Source organism: Trichechus manatus, unplaced genomic scaffold, assembly GCF_000243295.1.
Source record: "Trichechus manatus latirostris isolate Lorelei unplaced genomic scaffold, TriManLat1.0 scaffold00205, whole genome shotgun sequence".
Lineage (NCBI taxonomy): Eukaryota > Metazoa > Chordata > Mammalia > Sirenia > Trichechidae > Trichechus > Trichechus manatus.
This window is the reverse complement of record NW_004444141.1, coordinates 515,013-531,139: the sequence shown is the minus strand read 5'-3', so window position 1 is coordinate 531,139 and position 16,127 is coordinate 515,013. Positions and strand designations below refer to the sequence as shown.

Sequence of the window (16,127 nt, the reverse complement as noted above, 5' to 3'; positions counted from 1 at the left end):
TGACTTATTTCACTCAGCATAATGTCCTCCAGTTTCATCCATATTATGAGATGCTTCACAGATTCATTGTGTTCTTTCTTGTTGTATAGTACTCCATTGTGTGTATGTACTATAGTTTGTTTATCCATTCATCTGTTGATGGGCATTTAGGTTGTTTCCATCGTTTTGCTATTGTGAACAATGCTGCCATGAACATAGGTGTGCAAATGTCTATTCGAGTGACGACTGTTATTTCCCTAGGATATATTCCTAGGAGTGGGATTGCTGGATCGAATGGTATGTCTATTTCTAGCTTCCATTTCATTTTTGATGACTTCCAATTTTCCTATATTCATACTTTGTACATTCCACTTTCTGATTATTAGTGGATGTTTGCAGCTATTTCTTCTCATTTAGAGTCATGCTACATCAGCAAATGAAGGTCTGGAAAGCTGGACTCCATCCACGTCATTAAGGTCTACTCTACTTTGAGGAGGCAGCTCTTTCCCAGTCGTCTTTTCAGTGTCTTCCAAACTGAGGCAATCATCTTCCAGCACTATACCAGACAATGTTCCACTGCTATTCATAAGGTTTTCTCTGGCTAATTTCTTCTGAAGCAGACTGCCAGGTCCTTCTTCCTAGTCTGTCTTAGTCTAGACGCTCAGTTGAAACCTGTCCACCATGGGTGACTCTGTTGATATTTTGAAATATCCATGGCAAAGCTTCCAGAATCACAGCAACATGCAAGACACCACAATACGACAAACTGACAGACACGTTCACACATGGTACTTGTCCCCAAATTCAGTTAGAGTCATTTATTGTGTGCTCTTCTCTCCCTTAAGCATTTGTATGCCCTTCCACATGCTTCCATTTTCCTTCTTGCCTCGGCAACAGCCCTGTCTTCCCAAAGATAAGAAACACAACAATGGCTCCTTTCCTCCACCCTTCAAATAGACTTACCTATATGGAGTGAGAAGGTCAAGATCTTCATCAATATCACATAGCTTGAAAAGCTGTTCTATTTTACTTTAATGCCAACAAATGCAATAACACATAGTTAGAGATTCTCTACATGGAACAGTGAGGTGATCAAATTATATGAATAAGATTTCTTCAGTTTAAAAGATACAGTAAACATGACTTAGATCACTGGAAACCTAACTTTTTAGAAACAGATTTAGAACAAGTGTCCAGAAAATTCTGTATTCCATGGATACTCCCAAGACTGAGTTTTATAAATTACAATCTCTCTCTCTCAATATATATTAATATCTCTTCTTCCACTGACAGCTCTATGAAAAATTACCAATGCCAATTGATTTGGGGTCAGTTCTATAGGACTGAAAATGTAGATAGGCACCAAAGTGATCCGCAGATTTACTTTTTTGGTTCAAATTAGGTGCAATTGCTCTAAAATTTATAAACTGGCTAAACATTTAAAAACTATTTGTAAATCGGTTATTTGGAAGCTGAAATTTCATTTTTTCCCAGAAATAAGCCTTTATATGGTTTTAAGAAAGATCTTAGATCCTTCAAAAACTTAACAAATCAAGACTTAAGTACAGTTCTTTATTACTGCACCTAGTTGCCATGTGTAACAGCAGCATTTTGAGATTAAATTTACTTCAAATTTAACTTCAGCTTGTAGGTACACATCCCTCTTGTCCCTCCTAATTTTTTGTTTCTCAAGTCCTTCCACCACATCCTTACTCTTCATGTAACATGGCTGTCTCTCCTGCTTGTGAAGTAGGGTTTAACTAACTGCAGACCTGAGGCAGGGGCTATGGTGAAATAAGTTCCTTTATGTGTCCTTTTGTTTTGCTTCTTTGGAAAAACAGCTTGAGAGATTTTTCCCTTAAGCCCTGAGGAGTTACCTTTCTTCTAATTTTCTACACCAGAGGGTTTGTTACTTTTGTTCAATTTGATTGACATTTCTTGGGTAAGTTGTAAACAACTTGATGGTTTGATATTTTTTGTCTGGCCCTGGGCTGCATCCTGCCCTGTGATTGGTACACACCTTGCAGGGATTGGTCAATATATTATGAAAATGAAGTGACTATAGGCTATGCAAATAAAATTTCTATTGACTATGCAAATGAAGTGACTGAGGGGATTGGCCAGTTTGATGCCCTGCTGGGAGGGTATTATGGACTGAATTGTGTCCTCCAAAAATACGTGTTGTAAATCCTAACCTCTATGCCTGTGTTTATAATCCCATTTGAGAATGGGTTGTCTTTGTTATGTCAATGAGGCAGGATTAGTGTAGGGTGTATTTTGAGTCAATCTCGTTTGAGATATAAAAGAGATTAAATGTAAACTAGCAAGGAGAGATGGGGGAAGAGAAATGCCAAGCCACATGAAGTTCACCCAGGAGCAGAAGCTCAGAACAGACAAGGACCTTCCTCCAGAGCCGACAGAGAGAGAAAGCCTTTCCCTAGAGCTGGCACCCTGAATTTGGACTTTTATCCTCCTAAACTGTGAGAAAACAAATTTCAATTTGTTAAAGCCATCCATTTGTGGTATTTCTTTTATTGCAGCACTAGATAACTAAGATAGAATTTGGTGCCAGAAGAGTGGAGTCCTTGACACCTGCAGTAAAATGCAAGAGGAAAGAGATGGATTTAAAGATGAACTGTGCAAAATAAAAACAGTACTTAAATATTTGGAAAATTCTGTTGTACAAACTAAGGACACATGTCCTAGAATGTTCATCAAGGACATGGCTACAAAATCTTTTGTTAAAGAGATTAAGCCTGTGACTGATGGAGCTAACCAACCATCACAGCAGAAAACCCAACAGCTTAGACTGATGGGGTCAGAGACAGGACAAAAGGAAAGAAAACTGTCTGCTTGTTGGAGTTCTAAAGGCAGGAAAGAGATCAAAGGAGCTACATCTGTTGTCCTCCAAGAAAAGAAAAGGACCATCCCTGGAGCATCTTGGAGATGAGCAGAACTGTTGGAAGGACCATGGGAAGGAGGGCCTTTTGGGTTTCAATGGGTGGGACCATAATCTCCTGGATCTCAAAGGGTGGGACCAGAACCTCCTAGATTTCAAGGAGTCAGATCTTCGCCAACTTGGTTTCAGAGTGTGGGGCTGCCATTAAGGTGTGCCAGGGGGATGGGACCACAACCCAAAGCTGAGGGGGCAGGGCTGCCATGCCCAAGGCAGAAGAACAAGGCCTGCCAGGGCTGAGCTGTAGCCTGTTGATCCTGATGCCAAGTTGTACCCTGTTACTTCTCTAATACACTACTTAATTGTAAGTACAGTTCGTGAGTTTTGTGAGATGTTGAAGTGAATTGCTGAACCCAAACGGGAGAGAGAAGAGTGCTGAGGAAAGAGGGAGTGGCTACTGTCAGAGATGGAGTGGTACAGCAGCTTGGAGAATGTGGAAATCTGGGATATATTTGACCTCTCCCTCATAGGAATGGCTTTGTGCTTGTTCTTATATTTGAAATTATTTGTATAGGGGCTACATCCGATACAATGATAGGTTTAGATACTGAGACACCAGTCTCAGATGGTGACGGGCTTCTGGAGGGTCATGAACACATCTATAGTCTCTTAGCTCTTTTCTTTCTATTAAGGGCTTCTCTTTTCGCTGCCCACTGCTACCACCCTCCTTGTTTCTAATTAGGAATTCCTCCTTCATTGATCTGCTCTAGAAGTTTGATACACAGGCATACTAATAGTTTTCTAAGGGTTTGGCTACTAGTAACTAACCAACCCATTGCCGTCAAGTCTATTCCAACTCATAGCAAAAAGATTAGAAGTAAGAATCTCCCTCTTATAACCTCTTCCCTTTTTTTTCCAACTGGATAAAAAAAAAAATTGAAAAAATGTTACATACAGAAACTTCCAGTGAGATATTGAGACAATGTTAAAAAAACTGTATTCCCATGAAAGTTCCCAAGAATGCTTGCTTGATATCTCTCTCTAAATATATGTGTGTGTGTTTGTGTGTACGTATATATATTAATGTATCTGTCTATCTCACCTATCATTGGTGGTTCCATTACAGATTACTGATGTCAATTCTTTCAAGTCAGAGTTAAAGGATAAAAAATGTACATAGACATCACATGACTTCATAACTTACTTTTTAGTTCAAGTTACACACTACAACTTATAAATTCATTGAACCCTTAAAACTTCACATGGTACTTAGTTATTTGGGACATGGCAATTCATTTTTCCCTAGAAACAAGGCTTTATGTGGTTGTAAGGAAGATCTTAGGCCTGTTAAAAAAGCTTCATGAATCAAAATTAAAGTACATTTCTTTATTAATGGAACTAATCCCCATCTGTAACAACATTTGAGTTTAAATTTGCTTCTAATTCAACTTCAGTCTGTGGGAAAACAACCCTCTTGCCCTTTTTAATTCACTGCTTCTCAAGTCCCTCCAACACCTCCTTACTCTTCACATAACATGGATGTCTGTCCTTCCCTTCATATAGGATTCACATAACTGTATGCTCCTGAGAGTGTACCTCACAAACCAGCACTGATATCCTCTCTCTCATTTTGTCTCTTTCTCCCTCCCTCCCTTCCTTATTTCCTCTTTCCCACATTCTCTGTCTCTTATTCTCTCTCTCTCTCTTTCGTGTGTGTGTGTGTGTGTGTGTGTGTGTGTGTGTGTTTGTGTGTGTATACACAATCACATCTCACCTTTCAGGGATGTCTCTATCACAGACAGCTAATGTCAATTCCTTCTGGACAATCCTAAAAGATCAGAAGTATACATAGTCAGACACCACATGACTTCATACATCTACCTTTTTTTCCAATTAACTACAATGTTCTACAACTCATAAACTGGTTGAAACATAAAGAATTCATGTGTAGATAAGTTATGTGCAACCTGGCATTTCATTTTTCCCTAGAAAGAAGTCTTTGCATGTTTATAATGAAGATCTTAGACCAGTTCAAAAAAACCTAATACATCAAGAGTTAGTACAGTTCTTTATTAATAAAACTAATCCCCATGTATAATATTTGAGTTTAAATTTGCTTCAAATTCAGTCTGTGGGAACCCATCCTTCTTGCCCTTCTAATATACTGCTTCTCAAATCCCTCCAGCACCTCCTTACTCTTCACACAACCTTAATGTTTGTTGTTCCCCTCAATTAGGGTTCACATAACTGAGGAGGGGCTTCACCCAATATGAGAGTGGGTCTTCCTACTTGGACACCAGCCTCCAATGGTGGTGGAGCTCTGGACGGTCAGGGAGAGACAGAGGCTCTATTAACCTCTGCCTGTCCTGTGAGGGCTCCTCTGTTCCCTGTACATGGACACCAGCCTTCTTGCTTTCAAATATGGTTTCTTTCCTTCCTTGGTCCACTCTAATAGAGTCTCGTATAGACTCATGGTAATACTTTCCTAAAGCTAGTAACTAAGGGTGACAAAGAGACTAGGAGTAAGAAGTCTCCCTCTTACCACCTGTTTCTCTTTTTTTCCAATTAGATCCAAAGGAGAGAAAGTTACACAGAGAAGCTAACAGTGAGAAGACTTTAGAGACAGTGTCAAGGAAACTGTATTCCCATGCAAGCTCCTGAGAGTGTGCATTGCAAACCTCCATTAATATTGTTTCTCTTCTCTTTGTCTTTCTGGCCTCTCTTCTCTCTCAATTTCTCCCTCCCTTCTTTCCTCTCTGTCTCTTTTTATCTTTCTCAGCCTCTCTCTAAATATGTACATGTGTGTGCACACGAGTAAATACACACACATATATCTCCCATTTTAGTGGTGGTTTCATCAGAGATTACTGAAGTCAATTCATTCTGGACACTGCTAAAGGACTTAAAATGTACAGAATCAGATACCACATGACTTCATAGACTTTCATGTTTTGGTTCAAATTGCTACTATTGCTCTACAACTTGTAAACTGGTGGAAACATGAAGAATTAATGGGTAGCTTATTATGTGGAACCTGGCATTTCATTTTCCCCTGGAAAAAAGGCTGTGCATATTTATAATGAAGATCTTAGACCTGTCTAAAATTTTAATGAATCAACATTTAAGTACAGTTCGTTATTAATGAAACTAATCCCCATGTGTAACATTTGAGTTTAAATTTGCTTCACATTCAACTTCAGTCTGTGGGATCCCATTCTTTTTGCCCCTTCTAATGTACTGCTTCTCAAGTCCCTCTAACACTTCCTTACTTTTCACATAACATGGATGTCTGTCCGTCTCCTCAGATAGGGTTCAAATAACTATGCCTGAGGAGGGACTTCATCCAATATGCGAGTGGGTCTCCCTACTTGGACACCAGCCTCCGATGGTGGTGGAGCTCTGGACGGTCAGGGAGAGACAGAGGCTCTACTAACCTCTCCCTGTCCTGTGAGGGCGCCTCTGTTCCATGTACATGGACATCAGCCTTCTTGCTTTCAAATATGGTTTCTTTCCTTCCTTGGTCCACTCTAGTACAGACTCATACAGATGCACGGTAATACTTCTCTAAAGTTAGTAAGCAAGGGTGACAGAGACTAGGGGTAAGAAGTTTCGCTCTTACCACCTGTTCCTCTTTTTACCAATTAGATCTAAAGGAGAGAAAAGTTACACAGAGAAGCTTACAGTGAGAAGACTTCAGAGACAATGTCATGGAAACTGTATTTCCATGCACGCTCCTAAGAGTGTACCTTGTAAACCTCCATTAATATCCTGCCTCTTCCTGTCTTTCTGTCCTCTCTTCTTTCACAGTATTCCCTCCCTTCCTACCTCTCTGTCTCTCTCCATGTCTCTCTCTTTTTATCTCTCTCAGTCTCTCTATATGTACGTGTGTAGGCACATGAGCAAATACACACATCTCACATTTCAGTGGTAGCTTCATCAGAGATTACTGACGTCGATTCATTCTGGACACTGCTAAAGGATTTAAAATGTACATAATCAGATACCACGTGATTTCAGACTTACTTTTTTGGTTCAATTAGCTACAATTGCTCTACAACTTGTAAACTGGTAGAAACATAAAAAATTATTGTGTAGATTAGTTATGTGGAATCTGGCATTTCATTTTCCCCCAGAAATAAAGCTTTGCATGTTTATAATGAATATCTTAGACCTGTCTAAAGTTTTCATGAATCAAGATTTAGGTACAGTTCTTTATCAACGAAACTAATCCTTATCTGTAACATTTGAGTTTAAATCTGCTTCACATTCAACTTCAGTCTGTGGGATCCCATTCTTTTTTCCCCTTCTAATTTACTGCTTCTCAAGTCCCTCTAACACTTTCTTACTCTTCACATAACTTGGATGTCTGTCCGTCTCCTCAGATAGGGTTCAAATAACTGTATGCCTGAGGAGGGGTTTCATCCAATATGCGAGTGGGTCTCTTTACTTGGACACCAGCCTCCCATGGTCTTGGAGCTCTGGATGGTCAGGGAGAGACAGGCTCTATTAACCTCTCCCTGTCCTGTGAGGGCTCCTCTGTTCCATGTACATGGACACCAGCCTTCTTGCTTTCAAATATGGTTTCTTTCCTTCCTTGGTCCACTCTAGTACAGATTCATACAGACACATGGTAACAGTTTCCTAAACTAGTGACTAAGGGTGACAAAGAGACTAGGAGTAAGAAGACTCCCTCTTACCACATGTTCCTCTTTTTTCCAATTAGTTCTAAAGGAGAGAGAAACTACACAGAGAAGCTTACAATGAGAAGACTTTAAAAACAATGTGAAGGAAACTGTATTACCAGGGAAGCTCCTGAGAGTGTGCCTCGCAAACCTCCATTAATATCTTCTTTCTCTCTCTCATTCTATCTCTTTCTCCCTCCCTCTCTCTTTCATCCTGTCTCTTCCACTCTTTCTGTCTCTCATTCTCTCTCTCTCCTCTGTGTGTGTTTGTGTATGTGTGTGTGCACGTGTGTCTATAGACAGGTATCTTACATTTCAGTAGTGGCTTCATCATTGATCACTGACGTTGATTCATTCTGGACATTGCTAAAGGATTAAAAATGTACAGAATCTAACACCACATGACTTCATAGACTTATTTTTTTGGTTCAGTTACCTGTAATTGCTCTACAACATGTAAACTGGTTGAAGCTTAAGAAAATTAATGTGTAGATTAGTTTAAAAAGCTTAATAAATCAGAAGTTAAATACACTTCTTTATTAATGAAACTAATGCCCATATGTAACATTTGAGCTTAAAAATATTTTAAAATTCAATCTTAGTTTTTTGGAATGCATACTCTTGCCCCTTCTAATTTTCTTCTTCTCAAGTCCCACTAACACCTCCTTACTCTTCATATAACATGGATGTCTGTCCTTCCTTCAATAGGGTTCAAATAACTGCATGCCTGAGGAGGGGCTCCAACCAATATAAGGGTCTGTATAGGTATAAGAATCCCAGCCTCAGGTGTTGGTAGAGATCCTGACAGTGAGAGAAAGATGTAGGCTCTTAAAGCTCCTTTCTTTTCTGCTGAAAACTCCTGTTATTTGTCCTTTTCTACCACCTTCTTGGTTTTCAAATATGACTTTTCTCCTCCCTTGGAACACGATGGTATAGTCTCAAACAGAGATATTATGATGATCTTCTAAGGATTTTTGGCTGCTATCAACTAATGACCACAATAGACTAGGAGTAAGAAGTCTCCTTCTTATGAAACATTCCTCTTTCTTCTACTGAGAGCCAAAGAGAAAGAAAGTTACCTACAGAAGATTACAGAAAGAAGACTTTAGAGAAAAGAGTCAAAGAAACTATTTCTGTGGCTGCTCCTGAGAGTGAATGTCACAAATATCAATCATCTCTTTCTCTTTTTCACTTTCTGTATGTTTGTGTGTGAATATATATATAAATACATATGTAAATACATATATTTGTGTATGTGTGTGTGTGTATATATATACATATATATACACCTACACACACACACACACACACACACATATATATACACTGATCTCTTGGAGGTCCTTTTAGGGAGTGCTAGCCCCTCCTTCTGAAATGGAGGAAAGTCTGCCTGTGCTTACCCCGATTGCCAACTCAGATATACACAACCCTATACAGTAGGTAAGGAAACCTCAAGCAAAACCAGAAGGCAATACCCAGCCCCAAAGGGGGCTCACTGGATGTAGGTTTTCTGACTAAAAACACGATTGCAGAAATAGAGAAGACAATGGAGTAATAACCAGAGAAAGTGGACTTCGCCTGCTGGTGGACAGACAGATTAGTACATGATATCTTGCCTGAGTGAAAGAAAGAATCCTGAAAGCAGTGAGATAGAAGGAAACAGTCACATACAAAGGATTCCCAATAAGATCAAGTGCCGATTTTTCCTCATGAATATTGGAGGCCAGAAGGCAATGTAATGATATATTTAAAGTGTTGAAAGAAAATAACTGTCAACCAAAATATTATACCCAGCAAAACTATGCATCAAGAATGAGGGTAAAATTAAAACATTCCCAGACAAACAGAAGCTGATGCAGTTCCTAGCTACCAGACAGGCCCTACAAAAATTACTTATGGGAGTTCTGCAGATGGAAGGAAAAGACACTAGAAAATAATGAAGATCTATAAATAAAAAGAAAGACCCTTAATAAAGGGAAATGCATGGACAAGTATAAGTGCTAGTACTAAGGTATTCATGCTTGATAATTCTAAATTTTTTGCCCTTCATGTTTTTTTATAACAAATATATAAAAGGCAAGGATAAAATTATGTTACAGGGCACATGAAATATAAAGACCTAATTAGTGATAGTATCAACAAAACGGGGGAGAAGAATGGTATATAGAATTTCTTCTATTTTACTGATTTAAGCTGGTACCAATTTACCCTAGAATGTTATAAATACAAGCTCTTAAATGTAATATTCATGGTAATCACTAAGAAAATATATAAAAAACATACATAAAAGGAAAGGAGAAGGGAACCAAAAAGGCTCACTTCAATAAACCAATGAAACACAAAAGTAGGTACTAACAGACAAACATAAAGAAGGCTTAACACACACAAACAGAACAACAAATAACAAAATGGCAGAAGTAATTTCTTATCAGTAATTACAATAAACGTAAATGGATTAAATGCTCCAATCAAAAGGCAGAGAGTGGGAGAATGGATACAAAAACATGCCGTTTACAAGAGACACAACTTAAACTCAAGGACACAAATGGGTTGAAAGTGAAAGGATAGAAAAAATATTCCATGCAAATAATAACCAAAAGAGAGCTGGAGTTACAATCTTAATAACAAAGTAGACTTTAAGACAAAATCTGTCAGAAGAGATAAAGATGGATATCATATAGTGATGAAAGTTTCACTTAATCAAGAAGATTTAACAATCATATATATACACACCCAACATGGGGGGACCTAAATATATAAAGCAAACACTGATAGAATTGAAGGGAGAAATAGATAGTACTACAATGATAGTTGGAGACTTCAATACACCACTTTCAATATAGGAAGAACATCTAGAAAAAAGATCAAAAAGTAAACAAAGGATCTGAATGACACTATAAATCAACTAAACTTAAGAGGTATAGATACAACTCTCCATCCCAAAGCAAAGCAATATACATTCTACTCCAGTGCACATGGATCATTCTCCAGGATAAACTACATTTTAGGTCACAAAGCAAGTCCTGATAAATTTAAAAAGATTGAAATCATACAAAGTATTTTATCTGACCAAAACAGAGTGAAGCTAGAAATCAATAACAGAAAAAAAAAGAAAATACATAAACATATGGAAATAAAACAATACACTGTTGAACTACCTATGGGTCAAGAAAGAAGAAACAAATCACAAATTTCTTAGAGTCAAATGAAAATGAAATCACAACATACCAAAACTTATGTGATGCACTGAAGGCAGTACTCACAGGGAAACTTATAGCAATAAATGCCCACATTAAAAAAAGAATAAAGATCTCAAATTAACAGCCTAATTCAACAACTCCAGGAACTAGAAAGAGAAGAGCAAACTAAGCCTAAACCTACCAGAAGAAATGAAATAAGAAAGATCAGAGCATAATAAATAAAATAAAAAAGAACAATAGAATCAATAAAACCAGAAGTTGGTTTTTTGAAAAGATCAATAAAATTGAAAAACCTTTACAAGACTGACAAAGAAAAGAAAACCTGTAAATAACAAAATAAAAACATAAAAGAGGGTAAATTACAACTTACCCAACAGAAATAAAGAGAATTATGACAGAATATTATGAACTGTATGGCAACAAACTGGATAACCTGGATGAAATGAACAAGTTCTTAGAAAACACACGACCTACCCAAACTGACTTAAGAGGAAACAGAAAGTCTGAACAGACCCATAAAAAGTGAAGAGATAGAATCAGTGATCAAAAATCTCCCAACAAAAAAAGTCCCAGACAGACAGCTTCACTGGGGAATTCTACCAAACATTTAGAGAAGAACTGACACAAATACTGTTTAAACTCTTCCAAAAGTAGAGAAGGAAGGAATATTCCCTAATTCATTCTATAAAGCAAACATAACCCTGATATCCAAACCAGACAAAGACACCACAAAAAAAGAAAACTACAGGCCAATATCTCTTAAGATTATAGATGCAAACTCCTCAACAAAATACTAGTGAACAGAATCCAACAGCATATTTAAAGAGTCATACACCATGACCAAGTAGGATTTATTTCAGAAATGCAAGGATGGTTCAACATTAGAAAATCAATTAACATAATACACCAAATCAATAGAACAAAGGAAAAGAAATACATGATCATCTCTATGGATACAGAAAAAGCATTTATCAAATGATAAAATCCAATGTCCTTTCTTGATGAGAATCCTAAAAAAGACTGGAATAGAAGGGAAATTCCTCAATATGATTCAGGCCGTATATGAAAAGCCAACAGCCAACACAATACTTAAAGGAGAAAGACTGAGAGCTTTCCCTTTGAAATTGGGAAAAGGACAAGGGTGCCTGCTGTCACCACTTCTATTCAATATTGTGTTAGAAGTCCTAGCCAGAGCAATAAGACAAGAAAAAGAAATAAGAAGTATCCAGATTGGAATAGAAGTAAAATGATGTCTATTCACAGATGATATGATCCTGTATATAGAAAATCCCAGAGTCCACAAAAAACTTCTAGTGTTAGTAGAGGAATTTAACACAGTTGCAGGGTACAAGGTCAACAAATAAAAATCACTTGGATTTCTATATACCATCAATGAGAAATCTGAAAGGGAAATTAAGGAAACAATTCCATTCATAATAGTATCTAGGAGAATAAAATCCCTAGGAATAAATCTAACCAGAGACAGGATGGAGTTACACAATAAAAACTATAAGCCAGTCTTGAAAAAGATTAAAGAAGACTTAAATGGAAAGATGTTCCATGTTCATGGATTTGAAGACTTAATATTGTTAAGATGTCAATACTACCCAAAGCAATCTACAGATTCAATGCTATCCTGATTTAAATTCCAATGGCCTTCTTTACAGAAACAAAAAACCAATCCTCAGCTTTATATGGAATGGCAAGAGGCCTCAAATAGCAAAAATGTTGAAAGAGAAGAAAAAAGTAGGAGGGCTCACATTTCTTGATTTTAAGACATACCATACAGCTAGAGTAATCAAAACAGCCTGATACTGGTATAACAACAGACACATAGACCAATGGAATAAAACTGAGAGTCCAGAAATAAACCCACATCTATGATCAACTGATTTTTGACAAGGGTGCTAAGTACATGCAATGGGGAAAGAAGAGTCTCTTCAATAAATGGTGCTGGGAAAATTTGATTTCCACAAGCAGAAAAATGAAACAGGATCCATTCCTCACACCATACAAACAAAAAAAATTCAAAATGGATTAAAGACCTAAATGTGCAAACCTAAAAACATAAAATTCTTAGAAGAACAACCAGGGGCAATGCTGACATGCCTAGCTTTCAACAATGGATATCTAACAACAAAAGCACAAACAGCAAAAGACAAAATAAATGGGACCTCATAAAAATTAAAAACTTTTGTTCATCTCAAAGACTTTACAAAAAAAGTGAAAAGACAAGTTACTGACCAGGAGAATATCTTTGGAAACCATATATCCAATAAAAATCGAATAACCAAAATATATATAAAACTTTGACAACTTATCAACAAAAAGACAAATAACCCAATCATAAAATGGGCAAAGAACTGAAACAGACATTTCATGAAAGAGGACATTCAAATGGCCACCAAACACATGAAAAGATGCTCAGCATCATTAGCCATCAGAGAGCTGTAAATCAAAACCACAATGAGATACTACTTCACTCCCACTAGGATGGCTAATATTAAAAAGAAAATAGTAAATGTTGCTGAGGATGTGGGGAAATTGGAACTCTTATCCATTGCTAGTGGGATTGCAAAATGGCACAGCTGTTGTGGAAAACAGTGTGGAGTTTCCTCAAAAAACTAAAAATAGAACTACCATAGGACCCAACAATTCCACTTCTACGTATATACCCAAAAAACTTGAAAGCACAGACTCAAAAGAGACTTGAACACTGCAGTGTCCACTGCAGCACTATTCACGATAGCCGAAAGGTGTAAACAATCTAAACGCCCATCGACAGAAGAAAGGATAAACAAAATGTGGTAAATACATCTAGTGGAATACTACTCAGCCAGTGGGAGAAATGAAGTCTTGATACATGCCACAGTATGGATGGAACTTGAAGACATTATGTGAGCAAAATAAGCCAATCACAAAAGGACCAATCACCAAAAGGACCTCACTTATACAAAAAGACAAGAAAAGGCAAATGTATAGAGACCAAAGTTTATTACTGTTTACCAGGGGTGGAAGGGAGGGGGAATGAAAAATCACATTGATTAAGGTAGGGTTACACAGCCAATTATTATCATCGTTGTCGATAAGTTGTACACTTGTAAAAAGTCAAATTGTAAAAAGTTGTGCGATAGGTACTGTCTTAGTCATCTAGTGCTGCTATAACAGAAACACCACAAGGGGATGGCTTTAACAAAGAAAGGTTTATTTTCTCACAGTCTAGTAGTCTAGAAGTCCAAATTCAGGGCATCAGCTCCAGGGGAAGGCTTTTTCTCTCTGTCGGCTCTGGAAGGAGGTCCTTCTTGTCAATATTCCCTTGGAGTAGGAGCTTCACCATGCAGGAACCCCGGGTCCAAAGGACACACTCTGCTCACAGTGCTTCTTTCTTGGTGGTATGAGGTCCCCAACACTCTGCTTGCTTCCCTTTCCTTTTATCTCTTGTAAGATAAAAGGTGGTGCAGGCCACAAGCCAGGGAAACTCCCTTTACATTGGATCAGGGATGTGACCTGAGCAAGGGTGCTACATCTCACCCTAATCCTCTGTAACCACAGACAGAGATTATGATTTATAATACATAGGTAAATCACAAAATGGAGGACAACCACACAATAATGGGAATTATGGCCTAATCAAGTTAACACATACTTTGGGGGGACACGATTCATTCCATGACAGATACATTTACAACGGCCAAAAAAACCAAAAAAAGAGTAGCTGCTGAAGCTGCTTATGTACAACCAAACGCCTCGTCCAATTTGGTTCCTTGGTTTGTAGGTTTAGGGTCATGGTTTCATGGGACATCCCAGTTTATTTGCGGAATAATGTTTTTAGTGCTTCTGTTCTACCTCCTGGTTTGTTACATACTGCCTGGGGCCTTGAAAGCTTGCAAGCAGACATTCAAGGCACAACAATTGGTTTCTATTCACCTGGAGCAACAGAGTAAGGAGAGTCAGGAATAGAAGGAGGATATGGAATGTTTGGCTAACCACTTCATGACCAACTGCCCTCCTTTGCCACGAGACCAAAAGATCTAGATGGTGACCAGCTAACATTGTAGAACATTTTTTAAATTGTGCTTTAAGTGAAAGTTTACAGTTCAAGTTAGTTTCTCAAACAAAAATTTATACACACATTGCTATGTGACCCTAACTGCACACTCCTCCTTTCCATCCTGGATTTACCGTGTCCATTCAACCAGCTCCTGTCCCTTTTTGCCTTCTCATCTCCCCTCCGGACAGGAGCTACCCATTTAGTCTCAGGTATCTACTTGAGCTAAGAAGCACTCCCTTCAGGAGTATCATTTTATCTCTTATAGTCCAGTCTAATCTATGTCAGAAGAGTTGGCTTCAGGAATGATTTCAGTTCTGGGCTAACAGATAATTCCTATCTACTATCTAGTTAGTGAATACCCCTTTCCCTCGTTCCCCACCCTCGTAAACATCAAAGAATGTTTTCTTCTGTGCTTAAACCTTTTCTTGAGTTCTTATAATAGTGGTCTCATATAATATTTGTCCTTTGGTGAATGACTAATTTCACTCAGCACAGTACCCTCCAGATTCATCCACATTAAGAGATGTTTCACAGATTTGTCATTGTTCTTTATCATTGCATAGTATTCCATTGTGTGAATATACCATAATTTTTTTATCCATTCATCTGGTGATGGGCACTTGGTTGTTTCCATCATTTTGCTATCGTGAACAGTGCTGCAATGAACAAGGATGTGCATATTCGTGTGATGGCTCTTATTTCTCCAGGATATATTCTAAGGAATGGGATTGCTGGATCATATGGTACTTATATTTCTAGCTTTTTAAGAAAGTGCCAAATTGATTTTCAAAGTGGTTGTACCATTTTACATTCCCACCAGCAGTGTAGAAATGTTCCAGTCTCTCCATGACCTCTCCAACACTTATTATGTTGTGTTTTCTGGATTAATGCTAGCCTTGTTGGGGTGAGATGGTATCTCATTGTAGTTTTGTTTGCATTTCTCTAATGGCTAATGATCGTAAGCATTTCCTCATGTATCTGTTAGCTGCCTGAATGTCTTCTTTCGTAAAGTGCCTGTTCATATCTTTGCCTATTTTTTAAATTGGATTATTTGTCTTGTTGTTGTTGAGGTTTTGCAGTATCATGTAGATTTTAGAGATTAGACACTGAGCAGATCTGTCGTAGCCAAAAAAATTTTCCCAGGAGTTCCAGCAAAATGGCACTCTAGGCAGAAGCACCACACCGTCTGTCCACAGCAAAGATCTGAAAAACTAAGCCAAACAGTGAATACAACAATCATGAAACCCTAAAACATCAAATGAAGAGATAAAGAACTCAGCCAAGCACCAAATGGAGTGAGAAAACTGACAGAGAACGGA

The 16,127-nt window shown here is 37.9% G+C and overlaps 1 protein-coding gene across 1 annotated transcript in view; it reads right to left on the bottom strand.

The window, feature by feature from the left end:
• Nucleotides 1-16,127, bottom strand: part of LOC101340255 (phosphatidylinositol 3,4,5-trisphosphate 3-phosphatase TPTE2-like) — a 217,068-nt gene that overhangs the window by 109,554 nt on the left and 91,387 nt on the right. The window contains exon 2 of the mRNA XM_012558990.1: nucleotides 4,650-4,703. Coding sequence (XP_012414444.1) covers nucleotides 4,650-4,703 — 54 coding nt within the window. The remainder of the gene's footprint in view (nucleotides 1-4,649; nucleotides 4,704-16,127) is intronic.